This window comes from Oncorhynchus mykiss, chromosome 3 (genome assembly GCF_013265735.2).
Source record: "Oncorhynchus mykiss isolate Arlee chromosome 3, USDA_OmykA_1.1, whole genome shotgun sequence".
Lineage (NCBI taxonomy): Eukaryota > Metazoa > Chordata > Actinopteri > Salmoniformes > Salmonidae > Oncorhynchus > Oncorhynchus mykiss.
Window position 1 is genome coordinate 49,596,857 of NC_048567.1, and position 15,756 is coordinate 49,612,612.

At 41.9% G+C, this 15,756-nt stretch overlaps 1 protein-coding gene across 4 annotated transcripts in view; it reads right to left on the reverse strand.

The window, feature by feature from the left end:
• LOC110520112 (neurabin-1) overlaps positions 1–11,258 on the reverse strand; it is a 44,274-nt gene extending 33,016 nt beyond the window's left edge. For all 4 annotated transcript variants that reach the window (XM_021597167.2, XM_021597166.2, XM_021597169.2 and 1 more), the window contains exons 1-2: positions 11,073–11,258; positions 8,727–10,679 (exon numbers count right to left, since the gene is read on the reverse strand). In XM_021597167.2, the coding sequence (XP_021452842.2) occupies positions 8,727–10,514 (1,788 nt within the window). In that variant the 5' untranslated portion in view covers positions 10,515–10,679; positions 11,073–11,258. The remainder of the gene's footprint in view (positions 1–8,726; positions 10,680–11,072) is intronic.
• Between the last annotated feature and the right edge of the window lie 4,498 nt (positions 11,259–15,756).

Consider the following 15,756-nt stretch of genomic DNA (forward strand, 5'->3'; position numbering starts at 1 on the left):
TTGCGCAAAGAGATATCTTGAAGATAAAACGTGTGGAAAAGACTAAGGTATAACCCCAGTGTTTATGTTGACCATTTATCACGAGGCCTGTACAGAAGGTTGAGACTGCTGCAGCAACAGACTACTACCGACTCAGCTGCTATGGGAATGCAGTACATCGTATCCAACACCCCATCTAGGTGCTCTGTTATCCAAATATTAACATGAAGATATTTCCCCCCCCACCATTGCATTAATGCATTGACTGACTGAGGAACCTGCGGCAATACAGACATTTCGACTACAGTAAATCAAGGAGCAGAAGTGGTCTGCCCTATATTATCTGGCATACAGAAATATGACAGTGTGCACGTGTCAACAAGCCAGTGGGTAGTCTCCGGGTAGTATAGCAGGCAGTAGACAAAAAAGGTCCAACGTAACTTTGACATAATTGTCACCTTGTAATTAAGCCTAACCTTCAAATAACCATTATAGCACTTCAGGTTGGAATACTCAGCTTCTTTGTTGTTGTTTTTATAGTTAGTCATTTTTTTACACCTTTATTCTCCACAATTTTGTGATTGCGATCTGGTCTCGTCGCTGCAACTCCACAACTGGCTGTGGGAGAGGCGAAGGTGGAGTCATGTGTCCTCCGAAACATGACCCGTCAAGCCACACTTCTTAACACCCACTCGCTTAACCCGGAAACCAGCTACAACAATGTGTCGGAGTCAGTGGTGTAAAGTACTACTTAAAGTACAGATACCCCAAAAAACGACTTACCATTTATATTTTTGACAACTTTTACTTCACTACATTCCTAAAGAATATATTGTACTTTTTACTCCATACATTTTCCCTGACACCCAAAAGTACTCATTACATTTTGAGTGCTCAGCAGGACAGGAAAATTGTCAAATTCAAGCACTTATCAAGAGAACACCTGGTCATCCCTACTGCCTCTGGCCTGGCGGACTCACTAAACACAAAATCTTTTGTAAATAACTTCTGAGCGCTGGAGTGTGCCCCTGGCTATCCATACATTTTAAAAACAAGAAAACATTGCCGCCTGCTTTGCTTAATATAAGGAATTTCTTTCTTATTTATATTTACTTTTGATACTTAAGTATATTTTAAACCAAATACTTTGACTTTTACTCAAGTAGTATTTTACTGGCTGACTTTTACTTGAGTAACTTTCTATTAAAAAAAAATGTAGCTATACTGTTACTCAAGGACGACAATTAGGTACTTTTCCCACCACTGGTCAGAGGAAACACAGATCAACTGCAGGCGCCCGGCCCGACACAAGGAGTCGCTAGAGCGAGATGAGCCAAGTAAAGCACCCCTGGGCAAACCCTCCCCTAACCCAGACGACGCAGGGCCATTTGTGCGCCGCTCTATGGGATTCCCGGTCACGGACGGTTATGACTCCAGACTGTAGTGACGCCGCAACACTGCGATGCAGTGCCTTAGACCGCTGCGCCACTCGGGAGGCCCGGAATACTCAGCCTCTGATGGGTACAAAGTGTCAACTTAAGTTGAGATTCCTTACGTAAAGCACAACCTCTATTTTTAAAGATGCATCAAAGCCGAACAAGCAGATTAAGTACAGAGCTAATGGGATAGGAGTACAGGTGTCTGAAAATCAGTGTCAACGAATTTACAATCCATCATTTGCAAAAAACAAACAGTAACTCTCCATATGTGCAGCTGCAAACTGTCTTTTGAGCCTCGGTCAAGGGACATGTTCAGAATGGGAGTCTCCAACAGCAGCTTGACAAAGAAGACCTTTCTTCCTCAGACGACAGGTCCCCTCTGTACAGGCTCAGGTTGCACACAAAGACCTAAATCCTGCTGCAGGCTATAGCACAAAGCACTTCAACTCTCCTCTGATAGCAGGCCAGGGCTCCAGAGTGGCCCACCATACGACGCCAGGCAGGGCCAGCTCAAACCAGCACACTGTCTGCGGCATTGTCGACTGAATACCCTAGTCAAGCACTACTAGTGAGGTAAACTAGAATCATTCTGTATTGTGCCACTAGAGGTGAGGACAGACTGGTGTTGAAAATGAAATGGAAAGACGCTTCGGTTGAAGACCAAACTGTCAAATGCAAATCTTTCTGCTTTCCAGATAATTGAAAAAGACAACAGTTGTGATTAGACAGTCAATCCCCTTTTTCAACTGATATTCAAACACCAACAGCAAGGGCCAACCTGTCACCGAAATTACTCCTATTGCAAAAGGAGAGTGTCTTTTCTCCTGAGAGGCCTGTTTGAGAGGGAAAGAACTCCGCTTACATAACTTTACTCTCTAGGCAAGTAATGCTACAATTGTGGAAACAAATTGTTAAGTATTGTAACAGAAGCCCTCCCTGCTTGCAATATCATCGTTGACGTTTAAAGGAAAGACCAGAGGAAGCATTCCACTTTTGAGTCAACACATAGCAGAAGACGCATCTCATCCTCGTGTTGTTAAGAGATACTCCAGGGTGGAGTGTTTTCAGGAAGTGCATGCTTGAGGAAAACCTAAAGTGCCGTGCCCACTTCAAACTGTCTGGAAGCAGTTCAATCATGACTCATCTAAAATAGGACACCCACCATTTTACAGATGGCACCCTACCTAAGGAGTATAGAAGGCTAAAAAAATGAAGGGTGCAAAAAAGCTTGCGGAAAACAATCTTTCATTAATAACTAGTAAACACTTTGTCCCAGACACATGACATGCTATCTACCTTCAGCCTGTTAGAATTGAGAAACAAGGAGGGAAGAATGATGAGCAGCACATGCCAGGGCAAGACCAAAACGAAGAATCCACCATTTCACAACCACGGGAAGAACACTGTCAACCAACAGATGTCACATCCTAACAAGGAGACGCCCTTTAACCTTAGCGTTACCTGGACAAAAAGACTGGTGATCATAAATCGATCCATCGTTTGTACAGGAGTTTAGAAGTAATGCATTCTTCACTGAAACAGTGTTTGATAATGGAGTTTGCAATGGCTTGAATTTCTGAACACATTTGTGTATCTCTCTTCACTCACACTGTTACTGAGCTCTATCAATATGTGAACTGCTACTGTAACCCAATGACGTGAAGTGTAAAGCTAGGCTAATCTCTGCTATGTCGTCCCTAGGACAGATGCAGCACACTGTTTGTGTCGTCCTCCATGTCAGCTACTGGCCCCCTCTCACAGGACCCCCTCCCTAGGACCCTATGTCAGGCCAATTGGGGCCATCCACACCCTGAGATAACACATGAGGCCCTGGATAAACATTGACCAATATATAGGCTGTGGAATGCCCTGAAGTGATTTTTTCCCCCCTGATCTGTCAAAATTGTTGATAAGCTGCGTTGATGGGAGATATCACCCAACACCCCCCATGCCCAGCCCACTTCATTTTGACGCATTTCACAAATTAGTTTTAGGCCATATAGCCCAGCCCTATCTCAATATTTTTCAAACCTATGGGCAATTCACGATTTGAATATATATTTGTTTTCTCTAAATAAGCTTTGTTGTACAATTAAAAGGTCAAATACACTTCATTTAAAAACAGTCAGCAATAATCTAATGATTTCGGAGCTTGTGAAATTAGGCTGAACGTACACTACGTTCAAATGTTTGGGGGTTCGATTACAGGCTCAAAATGGCCAGAAACAAATAACTTTCTTCTGAAACTAGTCAGTCTATTCTTGTTCTGAGAAATGAAGGCTATTCCATGTGAGAAATTGCCAAGAAATGGAAGATCTCGTACAACACTGTGTACTACTCCCTTCACAAAACAGTGCTAACAGGCTCAGAATAGAAATAGTGGGAGGCCCCAGTGCACAACTGAGCAAGAAGACAAGTACATTAGTGTCTAGTTTGAGAAACAGACACCTCACAAGTCCTCAATTGGCAGCTTCATTAAATAGTACTTGGATTAGCTAACACAACGTGTCATTGGAACACAGGAGTGATGGTTGCTGATAATGGGCCTCTATACACCCCTGTAGATACTCCATTAGAAATCAGCCGTTTCCAGCTACAATAGTCATTTACAACATTAACAACATTTATACTATATTTCAGATCAATTTTGGAGGGATGGAAGGGGAAAAAGTGATTTTCTTTCAAAAACAAGGACATTTCTAAGTGACCCCAAACTTTTGAACAGTAGTGTACGCATTCCACAACCATAAGACCCACTAATAATGTCATTATTTATCAAAATAGTTGTAGCCGCTTTTCCGCCCCAAACAAATCACTGAACTAGCTTTCAGGTTGGTCTATAAAAAAATACCCTTTTTGTTAGAAATTTTACCATTCACTAATAACGTAGCAGGCATTATAGACAATTAACACCATTCTCATAAACAAGTCCACATGCTAGTGAGTAGCCAGCTAATATTTATATTTCAAGTTTGGCTAATTTGGATCTGAATTCAGCTAACAGTTGTATTGTTATGAACACAACCTTCTGTCTGTCTCCAACTGTTTGAACAGCATGCTAGCCTGTCCAGTTTGTTCAAATGTTGAAATCAAGTGGCCTGCCTTGTTTCTAAAGAATGAGAACAGGTTGCCAATTCCTCACATAAATTGTTTTACGCTTATTGCACATTTATAAAACAGACTACACAATCTTTATTTGACTAAAAATCTGCTAGCGATACGTGGTACCATAATACGCGCGTGACTAACTGAGCATTCATTTTCCAGAATGTTCATTGGTACATCCGTTTCAGTAGTGTCTGCTCTGTTTCAAATCATGAGGAGTTGAAACATTTAAAAAAAGGTTATGGTTCGAAACTTCTCATCTATTACAGAAAAATAATGTCTCCCATGTGTTTTGGTGTCCATGTGACCAATTCTGTTGGACCAAACCTCAAATGCAAATAGCAAGTTGAAACTGTTTGTCAGAGAGGAAGATGGGATATCCCATCTGTTGATGTTGTGAGTGGTAGGAGGAGAGGCTTGGGTGAAAGAGGTGAAGCAAGAGGTTTCACTCTCGCCAAAATAAGCCCAATGCATTTCTATGCTCTTGTTTTGAACCTAAGATTGTCACCTGCCTTCCCGCTTTTGGGACAACGACTCCCATTGTTAGGGCGGAGACATGAGCATCTCGTCATTATATACAGATCTCTGGTGTAAATGGGAAGGTGCACAGCACAGAAGGAGCGAACAAGACCAAAAAGACAACGTGAGAACAAGCGTACATAAACGCTCATAAAAACAAAATACTATTCTGCGATACAGGCATTAGGAATGAACATAAATTTAAATTAACTTGATATATCGCCCAGCCCTACATTCCCATGAGTGCCAGTGGTAAAGGAGAATGCCATGCACAGATAAGAATACCCTCTAGCTTACCATCTTCAAGTCACTCACCAGCAGTGAACTGAGCATATTGACCAGGCGGATCATTAACACAATAGATAGGAGGGAGTTCTGAGGGCAGGAATGTGTTTGTTCCCAAAAGGATTTAAGTTCCGCTCGCTCGTAAAAGGTAGAGTAAATAGGGAATTCTTGATTTTACTATCCCCACCATTATCATGAAATGACTTGGCACCGGTCAGTAAAATGAGATCATACGAGTTGAATTAACATCTACACGTCTTGTTGGTCAAGAGTCCTTACATGTTGACTAGGCTTGGGTGATATACTGTTTATAGCGTATACCGGGGAATTTCGAAATACTGACGGTATGATTTTCAATACCATTTGGGTTGAGGGCACCCTCGCCTTGTGGTGGCGAGGGCTACGCCACTGCTTTTACGGTATATAGGTTAAGTATAACCATTTTTTAAAATCCAACACGTGTCAATAAATGATATCCAGCTCAGGGCTCCAGCTATGCATTTGATTTGCTAACTTGCTAGTTAAGCGGCTACATGTCAAGATGAAGCTTCTTGGTTACAGCAGAGACATTCAATCCCCTCCTGGATTGTCTAAATTCTTGTGCGTAAATTAAAAAAGAAATACATACATACAGTACCAGTCAAAAATGTAACACACCTACTCCAGGGTTTTTCTTTATTTATACTATTTTCTACAACGTAGAATAATAGTGAAAACATCAAAACTATGAAATAACACATATAGTAACCAAAAAAAAGTGTTAAACAACTCAAAATATATGTTATATTCTTTAAAAAGTAGCCACCCTTTGCCTTGATGACAGCTTTGCACGCTCTTGGCATTCTCTCAGCCAGCTACATGAGCTAGTCACCTGGAATGCATTTCAATTAACAGGTGTGCCTTGTTAAAAGTTAATCTTTCCTTAATGCGTTTGAGCCAATCAGTTGTGTTGTGACAAGGTAGGGGTGGTATACAGAAGATAACCCTATTTGGTAAAATAGTCCATATTATGGCAAGAACAGCTCAAATAAGTAAAGAGAAACTACAGTCCATCATTACTTTAAGAAATGAGGTCAGTCAATTTCAAGACCTTTGAAAGTTTATTCAAGTGCAGTCGCAAAAACCATCAAGCGCTATGACGAAACTGGCTCTCATGAGGACCACCACAGGAAAGGAAGACACAGAGTTACCTCTGCTGCAGAGGATAAGTTAATTTCAGCCCAAATAAATGCTTCAGAGTTCAAGTAACAGACACATCTCAACATCAACTGTTCAGCAGAGACTGCGTGAATCAAGCTTTCATGGTCGAACTGCTGCAAAGAAACCACTACTAAAGAACATCAATAAGAAGAGACTTGCTTGGGCCAAGAAACATGAGCAATGGACATTAGACCGGTGGAAATCTGTCCTTTGAGTCCAAATTTGGGATTTTTGTTTCCAACCGCCGTGTCTTTGTGAGACGCAGGATGATCTCTACATGTGTGATTCCCACCGTGAAGCATGGAGGAGGAGGTGTGATGGTGTGGGGTTGCATGCTGGTGACACTGTCTGTGAGGTATTTAAAATTCAAGGCACACTTAACCAGCATGGCTACCACAGCATTCTGCAGCGAAACGCCATCCCATCTGGTTTGCGCTTAGTGGGACTGCCATTTGTTTTTCAACTGGACAATGACGCAACACACCTCCAGGCTGTGTAAGGGTTATTTGACCAAGAAGGAGAGTGATGGATTGCTCCATCAGATGACCTGGCCTCCAATCACATGACCTCAACCCAATTGAGATGGTTTGGGATGAGTTGGACCACAGAGTGAAGGAAAAGAAGCCAACAAGTACTCAGCATATGTGGGAACTCCTTCAAGACTGTTGGAAAAGCATTCCAGGTGAAGCTGGTTGAGAGAATGCCAAGAGTGTGCAAAGTTGTTATCAAGGCAAAGGGTGGCTACTTTGAAGAATATCAAATATATTTTGATTTGTTTAACACTTTTTTGGTTACTACATGCTTCCATATGTGTTATTTCATAGTCAAATCAAATCAAATTTTATTTGTCACATACACATGGTTAGCAGATGTTAATGCGAGTGTAGCGAAATGCTTGTGCTTCTAGTTCCGACAATGCAGTAATAACAAGTAATCTAACTAACAATTCCAAAACTACTGTCTTGTACACAGTGTAAGGGGATAAAGAATATGTACATAAGGATATATGAATGAGTGATGGTACAGAGCAGCATAGGCAAGATACAGTAGATGGTATCGGGTACAGTATGTACAAATGAGATGAGTATGTAAACAAAGTGGCATAGTATAGTATAAAGTGGCTAGTGATACATGTATTACATAAGGATACCGTCGATGATATAGAGTACAGTATATACGTATGCATATGAGATGAATAATGTAGGGTAAGTAACATTTATATAAGGTAGCATTGTCTAAAGTGGCTAGTGATATATATAGTGTTGATGTCTTTACTATTATTCTACAATGTATAAAAATAAAGAAAAACCCTTGAATGAGTAGGTGTCCAAACTTTTGACTGGTACTATAGATATATATATATATATATATATATAGTATGGTACAGAAACAGTATGAAAGTCTGAATACTGCCCAATCCTAATGTTCAAAGGCTGATTCACAGTGAATGGAAATCATAATTCCCCAAGAATAGGCCTCCAACCAACCATCAACAAGTCACTGGAAGAGCCATGATGAGGTTGTTTATACTGTACAGTACAGTTAAGTCAGGGTTCCACCACGTCACTCCAGTTCCCTCCCGACTGTCCTCATTCAGCTGGGGTTCACACAGACCCCTTATGTAATGTCAACAATGTTTCCATAAATACAGCGTGGAGCATTCTGGACTAACATCCGGAAATGTCTCCACTACTACTAGCCTAGATCCACAACATTGTTAACAAGAGAAATATGTGACCGTCAGACACACCAGCTTTAGGCAATGCCTCAGTAATTACAGAAGCTTAAACACCCCATAGTTTGGGTTCTCATCCATGACACGCTTCACCTGATACAGTGCTACAGCAGTCATAACATCATCATGTGTAACAAAGACACTAATTTCCTATGTGTGATCTGTCAATCAAGGCACCAAAGAATGCCCTCCACAAATAAGTCAACAACCTGAGCGAAAGCAGACTTCCTTGGTTAATAAATTTGATCCAAAAGGGCGCCAGCTGTGACATTGTCCAGTATATTACCACATGTACAATTGACCTCTCTCAGAACTTTTAGGCCAGACAAAAGCTAGCTAGCTACCATGAATAGAAACCATATAGTAAGGTTCACATTCTCTAAGACCCCAAAATGAAAGCAATTAACATCAACTTCACTTCACTTCAGATTATCAATGTAACATTCCCTCTTCTCCATGCTTACCCGTATCGGTGACGTTGAAAACTTGATCTTCCTCAGTGGTTCCGGTTCCTCCTCATCATCTGAAAGCCCAGGGGCCTCCTCATACTCCTCCTCACAGAGCTGCTCTTCATTCTCCTCCTCGAGGGTCTGGTCAGTATCCCCATCATCCACAAATGCTGTGTTCTCTCTACCATATGCCACTGGGGAAATCTTGCCCCTTCTGCCCTGTTCCTCCTCAGCAACCTCCTCCTCCGCATTTTCCTCCTCGTAATCCGCGGTTTGATTTACAGGATTCGTGTCTTCTCTCCACTCCTCTTTCAATTCATGCCGTGACTCCTCAAATCGACTTCCTTCTTCCTTCTCCAGTGTAGTCTCCTTGCCGTCATCTTTCTCTGAGATCGGCTGATGGTGGTCATCCTTCTGACTGATCGCCTTTGGTGGCGATTCTTTTAGCTCAACTTTGATCTCTTTTGGGGGTTGAACATGCACTTCCTCAAAAACATCGTCTTCAATATTATCCCCTTCGTTCTCCTCGCTCTCTGATGACTCATTCTGTACCACTACGAGCTCAGCCCGGACCATGCCAGGCAGAGACGAGGCCTGGGTAGGTGGCTTTTCCCTGGTGGGACTCCGTGCCACATGCCCATCACTCTTGGCACTGTTGGAGGTTTTGGCCCTGTTGCTACTGTAAAAGCTATTGGCAAACACAGTAGGCTGTTTTTGATCCCTGGGGGGTGGACTGGAGGATTTTACTCCATCGCTACCCACAGATGGTCTACTGAAACCGTCACTGGTTGAAGGGGAGCGCTTGTAAGCGCTTTGGCCACCTGGGGATACGGGCTCTGGGGAGATGGGCTTTGGAGTGGCATTGGCTGTTGTTGGGAATGTTTTGTGAGTAGTGTTATTGAATGGGGAAGTTGGTTTGAGAATGACACCGGTAACTATGGAGGTAGGTTTGTTAGTGGCATCATTTGTTGGAATGGTGGATTTGTTAAAACTGTCCCTTGTCGGAGATGTAGGCATTGAGCGATCTGAGAGACTGCGTACTTTAGACAACATCTCTGTGGCTTTTGCCTCGTTGTCACTGTCCACAATGAAGTTGTCTAGCCGTCTGGACATGGGTCCAGCTTTCAGTGACACCCTGGACACATGTTTAGTCTCCTCAGTATCGCTCCTCTCATCTGGCTGGCTTCTCGTCACTGGAGTGGGACCAGGCTCTGTTTTGATGTTGCTAGTTTCAGTGGACCCTGACAATCTCCTGGTACTTTTCCCCCCATCAGACACACTGCCCAGGGGCACCCGGCTTACAACTCTGTTGGGAGACTTCTCCGCTGCGGGTTGTTCTTTGATAGTCTTCTCAAAGAGTTTCCTGGTCGAAGAGAACTTCTCTGCCAAAGCTGTTTTGTCAACTTCGACATCTTCTCCCTTGGGGGTTTTGTCTAGACTTGGAGATTCTGGGCTAGTGGCACAGCTCAAACTTGTTTTGTGTGTGGTGACTGCAAATGGCACATTTGGTGGGGAGACCAGGGACAAATCAGCTTTCAAAGTTGTTTTCACCTCTTGAATCTCTTGTTGCTGGCCATCCATCTGGAGGAAAATATTCTTTATCTTGTTTATCCGATTGCCTAAATGCCTCCCCCTCGTGTCCTCCTGTGTGTCGTTAGAGCCATTTGCATATGACTTTGCAGCACCGTCCGATTTCGTCCCATCAAAAGTACACTTAATAGCGTGGAAGTCCGACTTGTAAGCATTTCTATGCGGGGACGCACTCCTCAGCGCCCTTTCTCCTTTGCTCTCGGCTTTTATCATTTTCAAATATTTACTGGGAGTATCTTGGGAAGAGGCGATAGAAGTTAAACTTTTGAGTGTTTCTTGTTCCCCTATTGTTGTTCTCAGTCGACCAGTGCCATGGATCCCACAGATTATTCGGCGTCTTGGTCAGGGAGTCTAAATCATGCGTAATGTGGTGGTCATCTACAGAGACAAGAGGAAAATACACTTTCAAAACCTAGCTGTTAGTACTATTCGAGCCTATCCAAAGCAACTTCCTATATACCTTGCGATCGCATTCTTCCGGCTGCTTCAAAGCAAATTACTTTTCCCTCACCACTACATTGTCGTAGACCAACTTCTTTAATTATTGAATGTGAGTGGGCTTTTAAGAGCCTATGATAATTCGTAGCCGGTCAAACACTGACAATAAAAGTCAGCTAAAGATGAAACACAAAAATAAGCTAACTGTGCAAAACACGTTAGATACCAAACGTCTTTTGTGGTGATCAGTTTCATTGTAACAATTACAAGTAAACTGTGAGCGAAACATTTCAGAGCTTTACCGCACGCAAATTAACTTCCGTTGTATTTTACCTCTTACGATACTTGTTTCTTCATCCTAGGTGCTGAAGGCTCCTCATAATGCAACTCTTGTGTAATTTATACTCCCGAACTTGTCATTTCGTTACCGCCATCACTCCCCTTTCCAGTTTTCCTCCTTCCTTGTACTCCAGATACAGACAAATCGCGCTTCCGCGCGTACGTACCCTCGCCCTCTGGCGCGCCACACGATCAGACACAATCGGGGGCGCGCACACCAAAACATTCCAGGACGACAAACCCCCATCCCTTCTTGAGTGCGTGGTTGCGCAGACACATGAAATATTTGAGGAATAGATTTCCTTGAGAAGCTCACCCACCGCTTTGCCGCATATGAAAGAAGAACATTTCAAATGTCCTCAAACAAAACCTATCCCATCAGGTAGAGCTAGCTGTATGTATCTTCAGCAGCTGCTCTATCTGATAGTGATAGTTTTGGTGTAAATGTCTCAACAGCAATATGGCTGGCTATATGATGTTCCAACAAGTGGATGTGATTTTGGTGAACAGTCTAAGAGCTTGTGTGAAATAGGCTTGGCATGATGCAACGCAGATACCTTACGACCAACCTTAACTTGGTCTATTTTGCCTCCCGAATGGCACAGCGGTCTAAGCATCACTACAGACCTGAGTTCGATCCTGGGCTGTATCACAACCAGCCGTGATTGGGAGTCCCATAGGGCGGCGCACAATTGGCCCAGCATCGTCCCGTCTGAGTTAGGGGAGGGTTTGGCTGTCATTGTGAATAAGAATTTGTTCTTAACTGATTTGCCTAGTTAAATAAATCAATCTTAGCGATCCTACAACTGCAGAACAGTGATGTATGTGTCATAATTCTATTGTGTAACATTGTTCCAGAATAGCTGACCTGTAAAGAAACTCAAAAAGGTACATAAATGGCACTATATTACCTCACTGAAGAACGGTGCTGCCTTGCAGAGAAGCCAAATTAGTTTCTCTAATGCAAATTCTCTCTCTCGTATTCTGCCACTGTGTACTCTGTTTAGGGCCAAATGTGTCAAGTAATTATCTTTTTGTTTTCTCATGATTTGGTTGGGTCTAATTGTGTTGCTGTCCTGGGGCTCTGTTTGTGTTTGTGAACAGAGCCCCAGGACCAGCTTGCTTGGATTTTTGTCCCATTCTCTCGGTCATTCTGTAGTGGCCAGACTATGCAGCCTCTCAGAAAACAGTGTTTGCCTACTGAGGATGGAAAAGTACACTGAAAATGATGAGTGCCGTTTTACAGGAGAACATCAACACTGGTGGTGTTTGCACAGGTAAGGAGAGCTCATCTTCTCTGTAAAGAACACACCATAACACTTAGTAAATAGAGAATATTACTTCAGAGTTGACTAATCATTGAGATCTGAGTAAAAATGTATATGGTAAATTGTGCTAATACAGCCAAATGTTTCCACACAATCCAAACAATGGCAATCATATTATTTTATGATTTAACACTACAACATATTGTAATGCAATGACTGGATTCTTTTATAGGAATAAGAGTGAATACAGTAATGATTTAATATGGAAAATGGAGCAATTACTTACCATGCAGCATTTAAACTGGTTCCCTCCTTTAGGGACAGTAGCCCTGCACGAAGTAGCACAAAAGTTATAGTTAACTTCTACTCTATAGACAGACATATTTGATGTGTTAATTCTAATCTAAAAATACCAAGATAGCCTTAACAGGATTTGTTGATGTTCTTGAGATCAGCCAGACTCACTGGAAGAGAGTTTAGTGACATTTCCCAGGTGGCATGAGGACCTAGATTTCAAAAATACCAACCAATCAAATAGAAAGGGGGACAGAAGAGGTGAATAGGATTTAAGAAAAAAGTGCTTTGCACTCCACCCTCAGACATCAATACATTGTATAGGATAGATTAAGTAGATGTTCAATCCAATAAAGAACAGACTTGATCAAATGTGTTAACCCTGATCACTTTGCAAGTCAATGTACAACAGTGGAGGCTGCTGGAGGGAGGACGGCTCATAATAATGGCTGGAATGGAGTCAGTGGAGCGGATCAACCACATGGAAACCACGTCTTTGATGTGTATGATACCATTTCATTGACTCCCTTCCAGCCATTATTATGAGCCGTCCTCCCTTCAGCAGTCTCCACACATATACTAGACTAACTAGATATCTTAACGTTCATAAGTGGAAGTTAATGACATCTGAATCCTCTTGAAAATGTTTTCATGAAAGCAAATAGGCTTCTGTGCTGAGCCAAGATATATTCAAAAGTAGTTCCTTTGTAGAGCATCAACTTCTGCCTATCCTACACTCGTCTCGGTACCAGTAGACCACACTAAGCATAGATAATAATGGACAAAGCGCATTTAGAAGACACTTCGTTAGGTGATCATTCCAAAATCGTTGTGTAAAACAAAAGTTACTGATCAGTATTTAATGAAATAAACTTGGCAGCTAATGCATAAACAGATGGCGATCTATTTGTCATATGTTGAGCTTTGTTATTTTCAATCACCCCAGGAGTGAACCCATACATATTTAAAATGTTTGAAACATGAAAAATGTACCTGACTCAAAGACTACATTAGATTGCAGAAAAATTGCCCTCCAAAAATGTGTAGGTCTAACAACATGTCTTAACTCCAATTGAATGGATTGAAGAGCTACTCCAAACGTTTTATGACTTACAGTGCCTTCAGAAAGTACTCAGACCCCAATTTTCAACATTTTGTTACATTACAGCCTTATTCTAAAATAAATCGTTTTTTTCCCCCTCAAATCTACACACAATACCCCATAATGATGAAGCAAAAACAGGCTAATTTAAATAAAATAACTGAAATATCACATTTACATATGTATTCAGACCTTTTAAATCAGTACTTTGTTGAAGCACCTTTTGGCAGTGTCTTTAGGTGCCATTTGGCAAAACTCCAAGCGGGCTGTCATGTGCCTTTTAGTGAGAAGTGGCTTCCCGTCTGGTCACTCTACAATAAAGGCCTGATTGGTGGAGTGCTGCAGAGATGGTTGTCCTTCTGGAAGGTTCTACCATCTCCACAGAGGAATTCTAGAGCTCTGTCAGAGTGATCATCGGGTTCTTGGTCACCTCCTGACCAAGACAATTATCCCCCGGTTGAGGCCAGCTCTAGGAAGAGTCTTGGTGGTTCCAAACTTCTTCCATTTAAGAATGATGGAGGCCACAGTGTTCTTCAATGCTGCAGAAATGTTTTGGTACCCTTCCCGAGACTTGTGCCTCGACACAATCCTGTCTCGTGCTCTACGGACAATTCCTTCGACCTCATGGTTTGGTATCTGCTGTGAACGTTGGAACCTTACATAGACAGGTGTGTGCCTTTCCAAATCATGTCCAATCAATTGAATTTACTACAGGTGGACTCCAATCAAGTTGTAAAAACATCTCAAGGGTGATCAATGGAAACAGGATGCACCTGAGCTTAATTTCGTGTCTCATAGCAAAAGGTCTGAATACTTATGTAAATACGTTGTAATTATTATTATTTTTTATAAATGTGCAAAAATTTCTAACAAACTGTTCTGACTCATTATGGGGTATTGTGTGTAGATTGCTGAGAATGTAAAAAAAACTCAATTTTGGAATAAGGCTGTAACGTAACAAAATGTGGAAAAAGTCAAGGGGTCTGAATACTTTCTGAAGGCACTGAACGTAGATGTTAAGTTACGCAAATCATAAATATTTTTTATTCATATATAAAAAGAGTGTGGCTAATGGTAGGTAGCTGATGGTGTAGACAGATTCAACTGAGTTTACTTCAATACAGCCTTTGTGTAACTACTCAAGTAGGCTACATCACAGTCAACATGTCAGAGCATATTCATAAATAGAAATTAACACAAACAGTTTAGCAGTAGCTACATTTAGGGAAGCAATCTCTGCAGTCTAACTGGATAAATTCTGCTCCTCAGGCATTTCCTGGGGAGTAATCTGCTCTCACATTCCATTTGGGACATAGTTATCTGATGTATGAGGGTTTATGAATCTTCTCGCAGAAACTCACATGTGCTTCTAGTTTAATAGTTAATTTGATTTCTATAAATACATTATACTGTGGTCAAGAGATTTGTTGTGGGTTCAACCAGGTGAAGGGTTAAAGGTTTCAATGATCGGAATTATGAAACAGATTGATGACTGACTTGATTTCCCTTGACATTTAGCGCTCGGCTTATTTTTCAGTGAAAACTCATGTCTAGATCCACTGTGTGTGGAGCCTTTAAAACATGTAAAAAAAATACTCTTTGTTGTAGCCCTTTTTCAGTAGTAGGAAACTTTGAAAGGCATCTACATACCAGCTGCAACAAAGCAGCTGCCTGAATGCTAGTTAGCATCTGAAATGATGCTGTGTGTGCACCTGTGTTCTGCATGCGTGTTTACTATTACAAACTCACTGGATTATCTCCGAGCAACAGTGGGCCATTAGGCCCTGAAAGGCATACAGGCAGTCAGTGGGACAGCATACCTCCCAGGGGTAAAATCCCAGCAGGCCAATGGCCCACACAGGCCAATGGCCCAAATCAAGAGAAGACAGGACATTGTACAGGCAACAAAACATTCTAACATCATACTACAATGTGAACAGCTTACATTATATCATGAAGATGTTCAGCCCTCTGAGGGGCCAGGAATCACAACATATATGTTTGAATCATAGCA